Source organism: Lepidochelys kempii, chromosome 18, assembly GCF_965140285.1.
Source record: "Lepidochelys kempii isolate rLepKem1 chromosome 18, rLepKem1.hap1, whole genome shotgun sequence".
In the NCBI taxonomy this organism is placed as follows: domain Eukaryota; kingdom Metazoa; phylum Chordata; order Testudines; family Cheloniidae; genus Lepidochelys; species Lepidochelys kempii.
This window is the reverse complement of record NC_136397.1, coordinates 7,748,210-7,766,915: the sequence shown is the minus strand read 5'-3', so window position 1 is coordinate 7,766,915 and position 18,706 is coordinate 7,748,210. Positions and strand designations below refer to the sequence as shown.

Below are 18,706 nucleotides of genomic sequence, written 5' to 3'. Positions count from 1 at the left end.
TCTCCTCACCTGGTTTGGTGATGCCTTAAGTGTGGCCTGCACTGGGCAAATAACCTGGTGTTGACAGTGGGCGTTAAGAGCAGGTCTCATGGACCAAGGTGGAAAATGGTTTAGCAGCAAGTACCATTAGGATCAAGTTTTCTTCACTGTCCATTGCAGAAAGTGTCCCAGAGACCTAGAAATGGCTAGTGCACCCCACCCCGCGTGTCTGCCCTGGCAGCCAGATGGTACCAAGTCCAGTTGTAAGACGACGGAGGCTGGTGACTCTTAATAACAGAAGACACTTTTCCTAGTGTAGATTCCCCCTTAGCAAATGGCTTGTGGGTGCCGCTGCCCTTACCTAGGTCCATCTGTTTAGTGGCAGAGGGTTCAGAGGAGAGGGATGATTTGGTTTTGTCTAATGGTGATTGCATGAAATCACCTTGACTCTAGATTGTAATCTCCCTGGAGAAGAAAGGATGGTATTTTCCCTCCTATCTGTTTCCATGGGGTCCTGATCCTGGATTGAGGTCTAAAGTGGTTATGCTACTGCATAGGTGAAGCCAAGCCTAAGAAGAAGCCAACCCTACCAGAACCACGCCTAGGCAGAAAGAAAGTGATTTAATAGGCCAGCACAATGAAGTGGCTTCTTGCATGCAGCTCTGCAATGCTGTGTGCTTATGAAACAGGAAACCCTGATCTGGAGGATGGGGATTCATCCTGGGCCAGCCCCCAGAACTAGCCTGCAAATCTGTAGAGCGTTCAGGCTGCCATCTGAAATGTTGAGGCTCCGAGCTGGAGTGTGGAGAGGAAATACACGTGAAAGGATAATTCTTGTTGACTCAAAGCTTTTTTTTCCCCCTTTGTGTCATGTATATTGAACTCAAAGTGGAGTTCTGATCCGGACAGTGACACCAAAAACTCGGCGGGCCTGTGCTGTGCAGGAGGTCAGACTAGCTGATCGAATAGTTCCTTATGGCCTTAAAAATCTTTAAGCTGTACTTTGGTTTGTTTGAAGTCCAAACCATGACAGTTTGAAGCCATCGGACTGTGAAATAAGTCTCTGGTGTTACTCCTGAGGCCAGGGGGTGAGAGCTCTGGATCTGGGCACAGAAAAGCACATTGCTCCACCTCTCCTGGGAGGCTTTCTGACTGATCCCCTATCGGAACTTTTCATGGTGTGAACTTTCAGAATACATTTTTCCCAAGCTCACATAGGTAGGGCTTCTATAGAGGCTGTTGTGCCCACAAATCGGTTGTGACGACACACCGATCACCCCTTCGGCCTTGTGATTTGAGGTTTCTCGTGATACCTCCTGACGATGAGATGAAAATCCGGAGCCAAGGGGTGTTTTTAAAAAAATAAATTTCTTAATCTGGCTAAAATGATCAGAGAAAAATTAAACCATTTAGTTTTGCTAGACAGATTTTTGTGAACAGCCAAGCAGGTCTGTTAGCAGTGTTTCTGTGTGAATGCTGGGTTCTGGTTTATTTTCTTACCATAATAGAATCTCGGTGTCATTGATTGTGATTGTACTTAGGTTTTATTGTTATAGGTTCTTGATTGCACCTTCTGTAGTTAAGAATGGAAAATAGTCCAGAGAAAGGTAGCGTAGCCCAGCAAAGAGATCACTAGACTGAGACCAAGGAGTCCTGGATTCTATTCCTTCCTCTGCCACTGGCCTGCTGGGCAACCTTGGGCAAATCACTTATTTGTGCCTCAGTTGCCCCATATGTAAAATGGGGTAGTGATTCTGACCTCCTTTGTGCAAAGCATATAAATATCTTCAAGCAGAATCTGAGCATGAAAAGTATCAGCCCCAAAGGTGAATGTTTCAGAAAAAAATTCTTAAATTTGATCAAAAGTCAAACTTTAGTGATCAGAACTTCAAAAATATTTGGAACATCGCATAGCCATAGTTCTTTTTGGGTTAGTGTCCTTGCTTGGTTTGGGGGCAGGGACAGCGGACTGTCTGCAATTTAGCACAGTTGCAGCCATTTGAAAATGTCCGTGGAGCATGCAAGGTAGACCAGTCCTTTTAATTAGTAGGTGCGCACTAAGAAAGATGCATTCTTGTGCATCTAGCTGAGCATATGCCTCTTGATTCAACAGCTTGGAAATTCTGGTAGCAGTCCTCCGATATCTGTTTAAAAAACAAAAAGCCACACACCCACCACTTTGCAGATTAAATGCATAAAGCTTCCGTTAATGCAACACAAAGATTGAGTTGGGGGTTCACAACTTCTTCAGGGTAATGATTCTTCAGAAGAGCTTTTCATCTGGTTACACGGCACATCTGTAGTGTTGGTTTGGGTGGCCTCTTTTAAAACTCCTTTTTCCTGTGTTGAATGAATGTTTTCCGCTCTGCAAATATGTACAATAAAATATGCAGCAAGTGCCCAGTGCCAGCATTAATGTTGCCAGAGCTGCCTTAGGCCAGAGTGTGAGCTGTCTACTCCCACCGGTGAACAATGTCCTGGTTTCCTATGGCTTGACCTTGTAACCTTAATCATAGAATCTCAGGGTTGGAAGGGACCTCAGGAGGTCATCTAGTCCCACCCCCTGCTCAAAGCAGGACCAAGCCCCTGATGCACTTGTGTTAGCGTTTAGCATTTATAGCTTTAATTCAGCTTTATTTACCTGTCCGTCTGCTCTGTCAGACCAATTGATCTGAAAATGTTTTATTTCAGTTATTGTACTGTTGAGATCTGCAGGTACTGACGAATGTTGAAACTCAGTCGGAATCCTGGCACGTGCGTGTGCTGCATAGGTCTATAACGTAGAAATGTAGGGTTGAAAGGGACCCCGAGCGGCTGTCTAGTCCTGCCCCACCCCCCAAGCCAGGACCAAGTATATTTAGACCATCCCTGACAAGTGTTTGTCTAACCTGTTCTTTAAAACCTCCCTTGATGGGAAACCTCCCTTGATGGGGATTCTGCAGCCTCCCTTGAAAGCCTCTTCAAGAGCTTAACTACCCTTAGAGTTGACAAGTTTTCCCCACTTTCTAACCTAAGTCTCTTTGGCTGCCGATGAAGCCCTTTGCTTCTTGTCCTACCTTCAGTGGACACGGAGAACAATTGGTCGCCATCTTCTTTGTAACAGCCCTGGACGTATTTGAAGACTGTTCTCAGGTCCCCCCTCAGTCAACTTTTCCCAAAGCTAAACCTGCCCAGGTTTTTAGACTTCTCTCAGAGGATGGGTTTTCTGAACCTTCCAATCAGTTTTGTTGCTCTCCTCTGGACTCTCCCCAGTTTGTGTAATACTGTAGATTTCATTGTAGGAGGCTAACCGTGACAGCCATCTCTGCATAACTGATTGGTATGTGATGGCATCAGCATAGTATTGTTTGAATGGTTAATAAAACTAAGAGTCAGGTTTACGTGGTTTACTTCCCCTCATAATGCAGGATATTTGAGATAATATCCATGTGTCCCTGAGTTCTGGTCGCCTTCACTTCTATCCACGTACCCTCACCTGGATTTGGCTATTATTGGACGTGTGTAAATCCAGGTTTCTTCTTTTTGGTGCATGTATTTTTCAGCGTCTTAGATGACGGCTGGACCTGTGCAGACATCCATCTCTCCCGGTCAGGCCTCAACCATCAAGACCACAGCACCAGGTAAGTAGACTGTGGCTTTGTTAATGATTGGGGATGGGTCTGGCTGCAGATCGGGCTGTTTCAGGGAGTGGCAAAGCTGGTTTGGGCATGGAAGCGTAAAAAGCTTGGTGTGTAGTTAACCTATGGGAGGGGGAGCAGAGCTGTCTCAGATCAGTGCAGGATTTTAATCCCTCCATGCCAACAGTCTGTGCCTTGTGCGTTCTGGCTTGCTTTGGCCTTCCTATAGTCAAATGCAAAGCACGTGAATTTGGAACCTGGCTGATCAGCTCAGAAAGCCCACTCAGGTGTCAGTGTAGTGCAAGGGAAATCGGAATATGATCACACAAGGGCCCAGGTTTATGCAAAGTCCCGTGGACAAGTGTTCACGGCCCCTCTCAGGTCTTCTCCGAAAGATTTCACCTCCAGCAGGACAATGTCCCCAAATGCCCTGCTGGGGCCTGACTCTATCCTCTGTCCACCACCTTCTGAATCACCAGCGCTAGCTTCAGAGGCTTCCCCTCCAGTAGCAAACCAGGCACGACCCCATGAGCTTGTGTGACTGAAGAGATCACTGCCTGGCGCAGCTACTTGCCCCGCAGATCGGCTTTCGGGTGACTGATGGCACCTGCGAGAACTAGCAGGTGGGCTCTGGGCAGTGGTTTTCTGGCGAGGCGGCGCCGTTCTGAGCTGCGGCTCCTGCTATCCCAGCTTTGTGGACACGGTCCCAGGTAGACCCTGATCCTGCACCGTTAACGGTAACGGGGGCTTTCTCGTTGACTTAAATGAGCGCAGGATCCAGCTCTGATTAGCAGCTTTATTGTTCCCTGTACGGCCCCCCCAGAATGTGCCCAGGCACTTCCGCTGTCAATAGAAAAGTCTCGCTTCTTGCCCCAAAGAGCTCGCTACCTGCCACCTCGGTACCTGTTGTTAACGAGCAGCAACAAAGCTTGGGTGGGGAGCATGGCGGTTATAACGAATTAGGGGATGTGGCTGTTTGACTGCAGAGTACAGGCCCTGATGACCGACTGTAGATACAGACGTGTGTCCGGAGCAGGGCGGGTAGACGTCTAAAATGTTCAGTCAGCTTTAACATCAGGGTTGGGTTTTTTTTAAATTATGCAATAACTTGGGTGATGTAAATAAGGATTCCCTAGCTATTATGTGGAGATCACAGTGTTAATTTCATTTGTATCCTAACCTACCTTGAGAGTGGCGCCCTCCCCCTAGAGGTCAAAGGGCTAATGACCACTCTGAGTGCCCCTTTGCCCAGCCACCACTTGGCATCCATCTTTACAGCTGCCTGACTTATTTCCTGGCGCTATGTATTATGATGGTTCAGGGCCCCATTGTGCTGGGTGCTCCCCAGAGAGGTCAGATTCTCTTCTCATGCCCAAAGAACTTATGACTACTTAACCAACTAGATGCGCTCATGCGTTTAACAACAGTAGGAAGGGGTGGGGGGCCGGGGTTATAGTAAACCTCAGGCGGGATCTGTGTGCACTGCTAGCTGGCGTAGAGACTTCCCTAACGGCGGTAGGCTGGCTACCCTGTGCTCCACTTTAAATTGGCACTGCGAGCCGGGGGTGAGATCTGGGCAATGTGTAGCTCGCTTAACAGGAAAGTTTGAAATTCCGAGTCTTCACCTAAAACCTCTGGCTTCTGTTCTGTTCTGCACAGGAGAAAGGTCTATGGGCCAAACCTGATTGATGTGCCGGTCAAATCCTACCTCCAGCTGCTGGTGCATGAGGTACAAAGCTACAACGTGTAATGTGGCGGTTGCCTTTCGCAGAAGGGAAAGAGCAGCTTTCCCCTCCTCAGACCTGGCAGAAATAGACTCCTTGTTAGCCAGGCCTGGCGGGACAAGATGGGGCCCTCTGTGAAGCCCCTTGTTAGGGAAAAACCCTGCTAAATAGGTACTAGTGCAGGGGCCTAGTGGCTAGGGCTCTGGACCAGAGGTTGCAAGTCCTGGGTTCTATTCCCAGCTGTGCCACTGATCTATGGGTTGACGTTGGGCTAGTTGCTTCCTGTGTCTGTCTTGTCTAGTTAGTCCCTGCCCCAAAGCGCTTACAAACTTCCTTGCTGTGCGTTTGTCCAGCACCTACACGATGGAGTCCTGATCTCAGTTGGGGCCTCTAGGTGCTACTGTAATGCATTCTTCTTCCTATGTCCTTCCGTGTTGGGCACATGGACATGACCCAGTCGGGAGCCCTGGCAAGATCTCCCTTGGTCCATGGTTCCTCCAGGAGCAGGCCGACTAACAGATGTTCTGTGGTTTGCGTTTCACTGTCTGCGAACCCAGCTCAGCACCTGCCCCATCTCTAATACAGTGACCCATAATGTGGATTTTCAGAAGAGACCTTTGAAAAACACCCACTGCTCTTCCCATATCTCCACTCAGTGGCTGGGCTGGTGTGGATGGGGTGAACTGCGTGGTGGTTTCTCTCTCCTCGCATCCCCCTCTTGGTTTGTAATGCATTGCCAGGTCAGGTCTTTGCTGTTTTTCTTGGAGGCCTGGGGAAGTCCCTTTCCTAACTCTGAAGGGGTGGGGATATTGACTCACCACCAGCAGGATGACAACCGTTTTAGCAGATGCCAGTCAGCCAGACTTGATGGGTGTGGGTGAGACGTGAGAGGCGGGGCAGCCAGGCCACAGCAGGTTACGGTTAATGGCGGGCAGGCTGCGGTACCTGCCGCGGACAAGCGCTGTAGCATCTCCTAGCTCAGACGGGGCACGCCCATCAGTAGCTTGCGGGAGTTTGCTTGCGCTCCTCAGGATGTGGAGCCCTGTGCTCTGCACCAGCGGGTGAAGAACCCAGGGCCGTGATGTGCTCTGTCCACCAGCTTTCCCAGCACGGCCAATAGCACCCTAATCTCCCTGTCTTTCAACCAGCTGCCACGTACTGAGTCTGAGAGTTTCTTTGTATGCTGATTGCCCTAAAGGCCCCCTGCTTTTTCTCTTTTTCCAGGTGTTGAATCCCTTCTACGTCTTCCAGGTTTTCAGCATCATTTTGTGGCTCTGTGACAATTACTACTACTACGCTGCCTGCATATTCATCATCTCTGCAGTATCCATAGGGCTGTCTCTCTACGAGACTAGAAAGGTGGGTGTCCGGCCTCTTGGGAGGGGAGGGACAAATGGCTGCGTTCTCCTGTCCCCTTCGCATTGCAGGGTTACTCCGGGGATGCTGAGCAACTCCCGCTCTGCACCCATGGAACAGAAGAGCAGCCAGACTGGGTCAGACCAGTGGTCCATCTAGCCCAGTATCCTGTCTTCTAACCGTGAAACAATGCCAGGTGCTTCAGAGGGAATGAACAGGACAGACAATCGAGTGATCCATCCCATGTCATCCACTCCCAGCTTCTGGCAATTAGAGGCCAGGGACACCCAGAGCATAGGGTTGTATCCCTGACCACCGTGGCTACAAAAATTACTGGCTTGGGGCCAATTTTATTTTATGTGGGGCTAAGAGCTCTTGAGAAGTATTCCTTCCATTTTGTCCCCATTCTTCCTGCAGGCCGGCATTCTGCCGCATGTGCGCTGCTTGCAAGGGGGTGGTTTGTTTGCATTCCTTGTACAGTTGCAAGCCTTTTTCCAATAGTCTTTTCCTAGCCAGGAAGACTGGCGAAGGGTGGGATGGAGCAGCAATTATCAGCACACAGCCAAATCAAGCTCTCACTTTTTCAGTCATAACACAAGTGCATTTAAAGCGTGTGACGGCCTATTGCATCCCCTGGCTCTTGTCCCTGCGGCACTGCCTGGAAACAACCAGCCCTAGCAACCCAAGGGCGCTTCTGGGGTTTGTATCCTCCTGGGCGCAGTGCATCGCTGCTCTATACTGGAGATGCCTTTATTGCATAAAAGGGAAAGGGGATGGGGCAGGGGGATGAAGAAGGAAGAGGAGAGATGAAGGAACGAGACGAAGATGGTACAGGACAGAGCCAGATCTGGTGGATTCTCCAGCAGTGAAGTCTGGAAATCAGCACTGAAAGATTCGCTCTAGTACAACCAGAAGTTATGGGCTTGGTGCAGGCATCACGGGGCCGGTGGAGGACTAGATTGTCCCTCCTGGCCTTAACGTCTATGAATCCGGGGGGGAGGGTTTCCTGCCGCCGTCACGTGGTGCCATTTCCGTTCTGGACTAGCCCCTGCGAAGTGCGGGTGTAAAGCCCTCCCTGCCCTGCTAGCGGATAGTTCTCTTTGATTTCTTGCAGCAAAGCATAACGCTGCGGAACATGGTGAAGATGGCCATCAGCGTGAGAGTCCACCGAGCCGCTGGAGGTGAGCAGCAGCAGTAGGTTGTAATTCTCCACTGCCGCATGAAAGGCAGGCAGATGCCATGAGCTTCTGCACCATCAGCGCTGAGGTAAATGGGCCTTTGTTGGCAGAGCTACAAGGGGGAAGATCACACCGTGTCTGTGGTGCCATCCTCCTCGCTCTGAGCAGCTGGGTCGGTTGAGATGGTGAGGGTAGCCTGGACTGGATGCTTCGCTTGTTGCAAAACGAAAAGGCTACGCTCTTAGGCCCTGATCCTGCAAATGCTATCGGGCATGTATGCTTGCTCCTATGAGCACTTCCAGTAACTTCAGTGGGGATGGTTGAAGTATTAAGATCCTTGCTCATAAGATGAAATTCACCCATGCACAAGGTCCATGTGCCACTCCAGTCTCACTGAAGCCTTTGAAATAGGATTCAAGTGGTGCACCAGCCTTGTGCTGGCTGCATGGCTGTGAACTCTCTCCCCCTCCCCCCCGTCAGGCCTTGCACTCCCCCTGAGCTGCTGACGTAATGAAATCTCGCGTGTAAACTGCCAGGCTTGGTGAGGGTTAAGGCATTGTGAAAGAGTGCCGTGTGTAAGGACGCTGTTAGATTTAAATCAGATAGAACACACAATTTGCTCCCCTGTGATTATGAAGGCAGTGTGGTCTGGTGGCTAGAGTACAGGACTGGGACTCAGGAGACCTGGGCTCTATTCCCTGCTCTGCCACTCACCTGCTGGTTTTGTGCCTCAGTTTCCCCATGTGTAAAATGGGGATGGTGGTATTTTGTAAAGCACTTTGATTAGAGAGCTTCAGCATTCCAATGAAAACAGCATTTGGGATTTTAACTTTTCCTTCCAATGGCCCCAAGATTGTGAACGTGTAAGGAGGCTCCACCCACCCGAGCAGCTCCATTCATGTGAGGAAAGCCATGCACAGGTCTGCAAGATAAGGGCTTGTATGTCTGTAGTGCGCATGGAAACGCCCTTGGCAAGGAGAAGGGGAACATACGCGTTTATCTTCATTGTCCAAAAGGAAGCGAATGGCAGAAAGTAACACCATATAACGAGTGAAAGGAAAATCCAGCTTTTGAAATGCTTTTCATTCTAGCAAGCTAGGTGCTGTTGTGAGGCACTCGGGATGGTTATTATTATGTAGTATCGAGTGCTTTTCCATCAGTAGATCTCAAATGCTCTACAAAGGAGGCCAGGATCATGATTCCTGTTTTACAGATGGGGAAACTGAGGATGGGGCAGTGCAGTGAGTTGCCCAAGGTCACCCAGCAAGCTAGAGACAAAGCCAGGAATGGAAGCCAGGTCCCCTGAGTCCCAGTACAGTGCTCTAGCCACTAAGGCAGGCTGCACTCGGCTTTGTAAAACCTCTAACACAACATCTAAACTTGGAACCTAGGCAGGTCGTTGCTCTGTCCCTTTCTAACATGAAAAACGTACCTGCTGTTTAAGAAATGTTGCGTATGAGTTTTCTTGTAAACCAGCCCAGCTGAGCAGCTTAATCATGCTCCATTAGGCAGAATTTCTTACAACTGCCTCTCCACTGAACTCCAGTAAGCCGCCTTATTAGTTCAAATTAAATTTTCTCGGCAGATAAAAGGCTGGCTTCTTTTTTTAACTTTTGCTAAGCAGCTGTTTGCCTGGGGTCTCGCGCCCTGTGATCACAAGATTAAAGTTAAAAGGTTAAAAATTACATGAGACTTAAAGAACTGATTCCCGCCAGCCCCTGCTGACTTGTCTTTTTGTATCTAATCTTTGGAAGGTTCTCTCTCTTACGGTGGCTGGCGGGGATTTAGTTTCGCTATCTACCCACCGCGGGATGGCATCTCCTGCTGTGTGTGCCTATCAGTGCAAGGCTACCATGATATAAAATAATTGAGCAGCCACTCAGAGCACAGATATTAAATGCACCACGGCACATCCTTTTAAGCCTTTAAAGTGGTGATTATGAACCAGTTAGCTCCAATTTCAGCCTTGATCCGAGGCAGAGCGATTTGCATAAGTTCTTTAGTGGGGATATGGACTTTAATGCCTTAATGATTAAATGGAGGCTGATCCATTGCTTTAAGGCAGTGGCTTTCAACCTGGGGGTACGCAGAGGTATTCCAGGGGTACGTGAACTCATCTAGATATTTGCCTAGTTTTACAATAGGCTGCATGAAAAGCATTAGCAAAGTCAGTATAGACTAAAATTTCCTACAGACAGTGACTTGTTTATACTGCTGTATGTATACAGTATTTATATTCCAGCTGATTTAATTTATAATTATATGGTAAAAATGAGAGAGTCCGCAATTGTTCAGTATTAGGTCTGATTTTGTCAGCAAGTTCTTTTTAAGTGAGGTGAAACTTGGGGGTACGCAAGACAAATCAGCCTCCTGCAAGGGGTACAGTACGCTGGAAAGGTTGAGAGTCACTGCTTTAAAGCACCGCAGGGAAGAGTTGGAGGACCGAATCTAGGAGGGCTTATCCCCGTGGTGTGTGCCGGGAGTGGTATTGCCAGGCTGTCCCGCAATGAGCAGAGGAGGAAGGTACAAGACACACCCACCCACATACACCCAAAGTGTACTGTTGCTGCGGCGATATTTGCTCATGATACGTGGCCTGTGTTGCGTTTCCTTGGTCCCAGTCTAAGGCCCTGGGTTCTGTTCCCTGCTCTGCTGCTGACCTGCTGCGTGATCTTGGGGGAGCCCCTTCCCTGGGCTTCTGGGTCCCCGCTCTGTAAACCGGGGGCAGTGCTATTTAACACCTTTTGGAAGCCGCTGCGAGATCTGCCGGTACCAAGCACCACGTGCCTGCTTGTTACAGTGGGAGGAGTCTGAGTGCGCTGTGGCTTGCCTGCCTTTGCAGAAGAGGCGGTGGTGAGCTCTCTGGACCTGGTGCCAGGCGACTGCATCAGTCTCCCCTCCGACGGGTTCGTCATCCCTTGCGACGCTGCGCTGCTAACCGGCGAGTGCATGGTCAACGAGAGCATGCTGACAGGTGAGCAGGGGCGGGAGCGCGAGAGAGGTATGTTGTGGGATGCAGAGATCTCTGCTTACCCAGACCTGACTGTCCCCCTCCTGCCATTAGCAGTGCACACAAGGAATCGGAGCTCAGCTGTCTGCCCGAGCCTGTGTTCCCTGACGCCAGCAGGATGGGCTGTGAGCGTCACCACTCAACTAATAGCAGTGAAGCAGCAGAAGGGCAGGCTAGTGACTCGAGTGTATACCCGGGGCCTGGGCAGGTTTGTCCAGCCCATGCTGCCATGGCTTCGCTGCTATTCTTATTGGAGCCAGCTAGAGCAAAGCTAGTTCAGGCAAGTCTACACGGGCTACGCTCACACCTCTGAGTGCCGTGTAGACGTACCCTAAGCCTCTTTTGGAATGAGAGGGGGAAGCTCTTCAGTGACCCCTTCTGGCCATCCATTGGAACACAAGGCGACTTGGTCCCGGGGTTAGGGCAATAGTCTGGGACTGGGGAGATCTGTGGTCAATTCCTTGCTGTGCTACTGACTTCCTGCATGACCTTGAGCAAGTCACTTAAGGCCAGAATTTTACAGGTATTTAGGCACACAAAGATGCAGATAGGCGCCTCATTTGTGCCCAGCTCCCATTGATTTCAGTGCTTGATTTCAATGGGCGTTTGACACCCAGGTGTTCTTGAAGATCCCACTATGCACCTGTCGGCATCTTTCGGCACCTAAAAATCAGTGTCTCAGTTCCTGGTCTGTGCAATGAGGATGACAGCCCTGCCCTGCCGCACAGGGGCACTGGGAGGATAAATCTACTTGTAAAAGATTGTGAGCTGCTCAGATATTACAGGAATGGAGCCCAGATCAGAACACGCAGCCCTCTGTGGCTGAAGGGTGGATCTGTCCAGCAAGGGGGCTTTTGAAGAGTGTGTTGGGGAAACTAAGAGCATGGATGGTGGATCCTGAAGGATTCCCAACCTGCCCTTGTTCTCCCCCAGCCCCACTCCTGCGCAGCGAGAACTCAAACACTGGCTGAATATGAAGGCATGTTTGTACGAATCTGTCTATCCATAACCTCACTCTCCAGCTGATTTTCTCCTGTAGGGGAGAGTGTCCCAGTGATGAAGACACCTTTACCCAGCGGACCCCAAGCTGCCAACATGATCTATTCTCCCGAGGAGCACAAACGGCACACGCTATTCTGCGGGACTCAGGTTCTCCAAGCCAAATCCTATGTGGGCAAGGAGGTCCTGGCTGTGGTGACACGCACAGGTAGCTGCATTGGGGAGCAAACCCAGATCCCCCCGGTCCTTAGTTCCCATCTGTACCGTGCCCAAGGCCAAGACTACAACAGGGTTCAAAAAAGAACTAGATAAGTTCTTGGAGGTTAGGTCCATTAATGGCAATTAGCCAAGATGGGCAGGGATGGTGTCTCTAGCCTCTGTTTGCCAGAAGTTAGGAGTGGATGACGGGGGATGGATCCCTTGATGATTCTCTGTTCTGTTCATTCCCTCTGGGGCACCTGGCACTGGCCACTGTTGGAAGACAGGGTATAGGGGTAGATGGACCATTGGTCTAACCCAATTTGACCGTTCTTATGTTCAAGTATCATTGCTCCCTGGATTTGACACATGGGGCTGGTTCTGTTTTATTCTGGCCAGATAACAATTCTCCTTCTGTCCAGATACACTTGTACTAGCGACTTCGCTGTTGGTTTAGCTCTGGTCCATTGAACAGAATGTTCTTAGAAGCCAAATTAAAGTGTATTGTCTCCTTGGCTAGCCTGGCACCATGGCAGAGCCGTTCTCCTGCTGAAACCTGTAACATTCCTAGGCTGCTGGCTACTTCTCGTTCTCTGTAGTTAGCCTGTTACCCCCTAGCGTTCTCTGCCGTGCCCTCCTTGGGACCCTCCCGCTCTGCAGGGAGAGCATGTGGAGTGTAACGTGGACACTGACCCTGCTCTCTCGTGACTCAGAGCACCAACCGGGCAGCATTTTCACAACATGTTTCACTGGCCCGCGCCTACAGCCTTGGAGACTCGGATTCCCACCTGTGCTTTTGGGGATTCCCTGCCCCCAGGGCGAGTACAGCTGGAGAACACTGAGCTCTGCAGAAAGGGGAAGGAAAGTCTTCTCTCCTTTCTTTCAGGGCAAGTGAAAAACCAACTAACCTGGACAGACGGGCGGGCATGCATGCACCCCATGCGCACAGGCGCTTAGGGGATCCCCTTCGCACAGCAGAAGAATCGTGGTTACGGCCTGTCAGTGTTGTTGCAGCCAGGCTCGTGAGCAAGGGTTGAGAGATGCTACATCCCCACAGTCAGGAGCTCTGAGCTGATCGTGTTGGGTGTGGACAGAAACCCTGCTTTTGAATTCAGTGTTTCAGCTGTGTTGGAAGAGCCTCTCTGCTCTGAGATGAGCTGTTATGTCAAAGGGAATCACAGGGCGGCTTCTTCAGTTCTCCCAAAGATCTATGGCTTTTAATGGCCACAATTCACAATGTGAGTTTCCAAGTCCCATAAGCATCTCTTTTCCTTGCCTCCTCTCTCCCGCAGGGTTCTGTACAGCCAAAGGGGACCTGATCAGCTCTATCCTCTACCCCAAGCCTGTGAGCTTCAGGTTCTACAGGGATGCGGTGAAGTTTGTCCTCTTCCTTGCAGTTCTGGGTACGTCTGAAAGCAGGCGGCCTTGCAAGCAGCAGTCGTCTGGTGCTGAGTGTCTTATTAACTGATGAATCCACTTTACAGCCGTCCCTTCTCTCTCTTGCAGCTCTTATCGGCACCACATACAGCACTGTGATTTTGATTAAAAACCAGGTAAGTTGCCAGTGATGGGGAAATTTCTCTCCTCCCAGCCCTCTCCCTTTTGTGCCCCTCCTTTGATTTGGATCCAGGGCTTAGATCAGGAATGGTCCAGACAAGTTTGGCTCTGTTACAGATGCTGGCATGGGAGAAACCCTAGGCATTGCTCTACCTCCAGTTTTCTCTAACAGCCAGCACTGCAGACTCCACCCGGGATCTGCTCTGGGTTCCTTCTGGCTCTCTCATCCTTCCTAGTAACAAACAGCCTGCAGATGAGTTGGCTGACACAGAATAAACCCCCCAGTTCAACTTTCCTGGGCCCTGCAGGGCTAATGGCAGACACAGCTTGTCTTTGTTGAGGAAGGAAGCAGAGGCAAGATGTTAAATTTACAGACTGCAGGTGGGGGACCTGCAGAAATGCCTAGGTGCAAATCATCAGGTATTTGATCATCATTAGGGGGCTTGACAAAGCCCTGGCTGGAATGTTTTAGCTGGTGTTGGTCCTGCTTTGAGCAGGGGGTTGGACTAGATGACCTCCTGAGATCCCTTCCAACCCTGATTATTCTATGATCTCATTGCATTCTATGATCTCAATCCATATGCTTGCGAAAGTGCTGGGGCAAATCATGCTCTCCAAAAAGGGAGCTGTGGCGTCTGAAAACCTGGATCACATTCTAAGTTGTTTTTCCTTTCTGCTCTGTCTGGAGTTGTCAGGGGCATGGCAAGCTTGTGTGTGTCTCTGATAAGGAAAGATCTGGGAAATCCCAGGAGCTCTCAAACCCAGGTGAAGGCTGCTGGTGAAAAGCTGGTTTAGCTTTATTAAATACACCCGTGCAGGGTATTGTGGGCATTTGTGCTCCATGGTGCATCTGCTCCCGATGCTGCTCAGGTGACCCACGGATCTGGGTGCTGCACTGTGGGCTAGTGTGTCCTGCAGAACCCCCACTCCCGAAGATCCTACACCCAATTTAAGCTGAGCTCTCGTGTTCTCTCTCCTCTCCCACCCCCCGTTCCTGGCTGTCGCTCCTGGACAGGTTCCTCTCCGGCAAATAATTATCCGTGCGCTGGATCTCATCACAGTCATCGTGCCCCCGGCTCTCCCTGCTGCGATGACCGTGGGCACAATCTACGCCCAGAACAGGCTGAAGAAACATGGCATCTTCTGCATCAGCCCTCCCCGGATCAACCTCTGCGGGAAAATCCGCCTGCTCTGCTTTGATAAGGTGAGTCCCTGGGCTCGTGCACCGGGGCTGCAGCTGGCTTGACAGCCTGCCAGCTTGTGGGCTGATCAAATTGTCTTCTCCCCCTTGCTGCAGACAGGGACCCTCACAGAGGAAGGCCTGGATGTCTGGGGCGTCGTTCCCGTGGAGAATAACTGCTTCCTGCCCATCACCCACGAGCCCCGCTGCTTGGCCGATGGCCCCTTGCTGTACTCGCTGGCCACCTGCCACGGTGTGTCTCTGCTGATGGAGCAGCTCATAGGAGACCCCATGGACCTCAAGATGGTGGAATCCACCGGCTGGGTAAGAGGGAGAGGAATCAGGGTGTGAGCCAAAAGGCTTTGGACTGATTTTGGGAGTGCAGGGGGAAGTTTGGAAGCTTTCAGGGGAGTGTGTATTGGCTTGCGTCTTTGGGTGGTTTGCAGAAGTGGTGAGATAGCGGCTGGCCTTCTGTATCCCGCCGAGCCTTAGGGCCCTCCCCCCCTCCTCCCCCAATTTGCTTCCTCTTTCCACCTCACCCAACTTCACAGGCTCTGCATCGCAGCCTTCATCCCTCTAGCCAAGAGAGACCAGAAGACACACCTTGGGAAGCCCATTTCTGCTGCAGAGAGGCTGCTGTTGAGGTATTGACTGAAAGAGATAGCCACTAGTTGACTCTACTGGGGAATGTTCAAGAGACCAAATAACCAAGCTCAGCCAGATCTATTGTCTAAAGACAAAGCAATGTGGTACAGGAAAGAAAGAGAATTCTCACAGTGTGGTCAGTTCAGCTTACACAGAAGGTATGCTCCCCTTAAACTTGCCACCATAGCATGGCTGTTTACAAGTTACACAGTGCTGGTCAAGTTACTTAAAGTTTAACTAACCAGCTGGTGCCAGCTTTGTCTTTGATGCCTCCCTGTGCCTTCTCATCTCTTGCTTTGAATATTGAATTCCAAGCATTAGGGGGCTTGAAGATACTCCTTACAGCGTTCCTACATCTTACATGATTCCTTGTGCCGCGTTGTTCCTTTGTTCCAGATATTACTTTTTGGTACATGACGTGTAACTCTTGACCGTTTCTGTATTTGCCTATACCAAGTGCTTAGGTATACGTGTCCCAGGCCATCTTGGGATGTATGTCTTAGCATAAGTGAGCAAGAATAAGCATAATCCAACTTAACATGATTGTCCGACACTTATATATCTCATGTTAATACCTTGCAAATAATACCTCGTAATGTGATGTGTGTATAACCCATATGCGTTGGCTAACCGTCCCCCACTTGACAGCGTAATAATTATATCAGGGTTATACCGTAGCCAAATTAATATATGAGGCAACGGTAAGAGGTTTCATGGCAGATTGACACTGTTTAGCAAACTGCATAAGCAGCAGTATTAGTACAATTAAAACGAATACACCTTGTCGTAGACGCAGAACCTTCAACACAACTTCTGCCCAAGTGCGGGAAAGTAGTCCCGCCGGGTCACCTGCATGGATAAGGTTATCCAAGGTTTGGGCTGCTTTAAGAATGCCAGTGCTCATCTGAACCAAGTGGAGTATCTTTGTGTTCCGATAAGGTTTTAAAATGCAAAGTTAGGGGATCCCTATATACACTTAAAAACTGGCGCACACATATTTTTTACTTCATCCTGGTGCTGGGACTTACTTTGAACTGTGTATTTATTTTGTAAACTTGGGATGGGCATTAGTATTGTATGACACCGTACCGACCTATGTGAGGAGTAAAACAGAAGTTTTGAGTACAATTATAATTAGTAACTACGCAGTGCTGCCTATTCATATTCTAGGTCGGAGGTGGGCAAACTACGGCCTGTGGGCCACATCCGGCGGGCGGGATCATCCTGCCCAGCCCCTGAGCTCCCAGCCCCTCCCCTGCAGCCACGCCGGCAGCGCTCTGGCCCGCCGCTCCTGTCGGGCAGCATGGCGGCGTGGCTGGCTCCGGCATGGTAAGGGAGCAGGGCGGTTGGACAAGGGACAGGGGGTCCCGAGGTGCAGTCAGGGAACAGGGAGCAGGGGGAGTTGGATGAGGGTGAGGTCCGGGGGGCGGTTAGGGGGAGGGGTGTGGATAGGGGTTGGGGCACTCAGGACAGGGAGTAGGGGGGGTTGGATAGAGGGTGGGGTCCTGGGGGGCAGTTAGGGGCGGGGAATCCTGGGAGGGAGTGGTTAGGGGACAAGGAGCGGCGGGGTTAGATGGGTCAGGGGTTCTGAGGGGGGCAGTCAGGGGGCGGGAAGTGGGAGGGGGCGGATAGGGGGCGGGGACCAGGCTGTTTGGGGAGGCACAGCCTTCCCTACCCGGCCCTCCATACAGTTGCGCAACCCCAGTGTGGCCCTTGGGCCAAAAAGTTTGCCCACCCCTGTTCTAGGTTACTCTTATTGCGGGTGATTGCCTCTTAGCCACTACTGTCTCATGCCATGGGAAGCTTGCTAGCTTTGCTTTCTCATTATACTGGTCCAGGCCTGCATGGGCACACACTGAAGATGCAAAGTGAAAAAGAATCACATATGTATTGATATTCCTTAACAGAAAAACAGTGATTTTTCCCCCCTCCAGATTTGCATTGAAACGGGTAGCTGAGGTAGATCCATTTGTTCCTTGTAGATTCCTCTTTTTTTTTTTTTTTTTTTTGGTAACCTACTGAGTGCACAGTAGCCAAGTTATCGAATGTTTCAGTGTCAGTATCTAGTATTTGTAACAATACCGTAAAAGAAATATACACAGAACCAGACACTGAGCAATATGGTTTTAGGATGCAGTGTCACTGACCCCAAAGTACAAATTGTGCAAAAGAGAATTTGTCTGCACAATTTAGTGCATTGCCAATTTATAATTGTTTTTTGTTCTACACAGAGCAATACCACCTTGCTAATTGCTTATCATTAATAAGTAGGGCCCTACCAAATTCACGGCCATGAAAAACGCATCACAGACCATGAAATCTGTCCTTTTGTGTGCTTTTACCCTATAGTATATCGATTTCAGGAGGGGAGACCAGCTTTTCTTAAACTGGGGGTCCTGACCCAAAAGGGAGTTGCAGGGGGTCGCAGCATTGCCACCCTGCCTTCTGCACTGCCGCCTTCAGAGCTGGGCGGCTGGAGAGTGGCCACTGTTGGCCAGGTGCCCAGCTCTGAAGGTAGCGCCCTGCCAGCAGCGCCGAAGTAAGGGTGGCAATACCAGACCGTGCCACCCTTACTTCTGCGCTGCTGCCTTCAGAGCTGGGTGGCCGGACGGCGGCGGCTGCTGACTGAGGGCCCAGCTCTGCTGCTGACGGTGGCTCGGCCTGACGGCGCCTCGGCCCGCCCGGCTCTGAAGGCAGCGCCGTCGCCAGCAGCAGCGCAGGAGTAAGAGGAGAAGTACCGCAACTCCCCCTTCTCCCCCCACAACTCCTTTTTGCGCCAGGACCCCTACAATCACAACACCGTGACTTTTCAGCTTTAAAGAGTTGAAATCATGACATTTATGATTTATTTTTTTAAAATCCTATGGCCACGAAATTGATCAAAATGGACTGAATTTTAGGCAGATTAAGCAGGTTTTCCTTTTGAATCTTATGGTAGTTAATGCATAACTCCCACAAGCAACTCATTTAGTTTTTGGGTTTTTTTACCTACACAATTTTTCCTGATTATCTTACTATCCTTTGTGACTAATTCATAGATTTTTTTTCTTGTTTGGTTAACCGGTTTAGCAGTGTTATGCCTCTTATATAGCACATCCCATGTTTATAATAGCTCGGTCCTCCGTGTCGCAAACGATTGGTTTAGAGACCGTTTCAGCTGCCCGATGTTCAAAAGAGTTCATGACTTTTTTTTATTTTCTATAGCAGCCCTGTTCCAAACAGACATTTTAGATCCAAATAGTCCTGAAATACAATCAATAATT

The 18,706-nt window shown here is 50.0% G+C and overlaps 1 protein-coding gene across 1 annotated transcript in view; it reads left to right on the top strand.

The window, feature by feature from the left end:
• Window positions 1–18,706, top strand: part of ATP13A2 (ATPase cation transporting 13A2) — a 70,752-nt gene that overhangs the window by 30,244 nt on the left and 21,802 nt on the right. Inside the window, exons 7-16 of the mRNA XM_073316703.2 lie at window positions 3,522–3,599; window positions 5,256–5,325; window positions 6,545–6,679; window positions 7,791–7,857; window positions 10,697–10,828; window positions 11,904–12,071; window positions 13,354–13,464; window positions 13,568–13,614; window positions 14,634–14,822; window positions 14,916–15,122. Of these exons, the coding sequence (XP_073172804.1) occupies window positions 3,522–3,599; window positions 5,256–5,325; window positions 6,545–6,679; window positions 7,791–7,857; window positions 10,697–10,828; window positions 11,904–12,071; window positions 13,354–13,464; window positions 13,568–13,614; window positions 14,634–14,822; window positions 14,916–15,122 (1,204 nt within the window). The remainder of the gene's footprint in view (window positions 1–3,521; window positions 3,600–5,255; window positions 5,326–6,544; window positions 6,680–7,790; window positions 7,858–10,696; window positions 10,829–11,903; window positions 12,072–13,353; window positions 13,465–13,567; window positions 13,615–14,633; window positions 14,823–14,915; window positions 15,123–18,706) is intronic.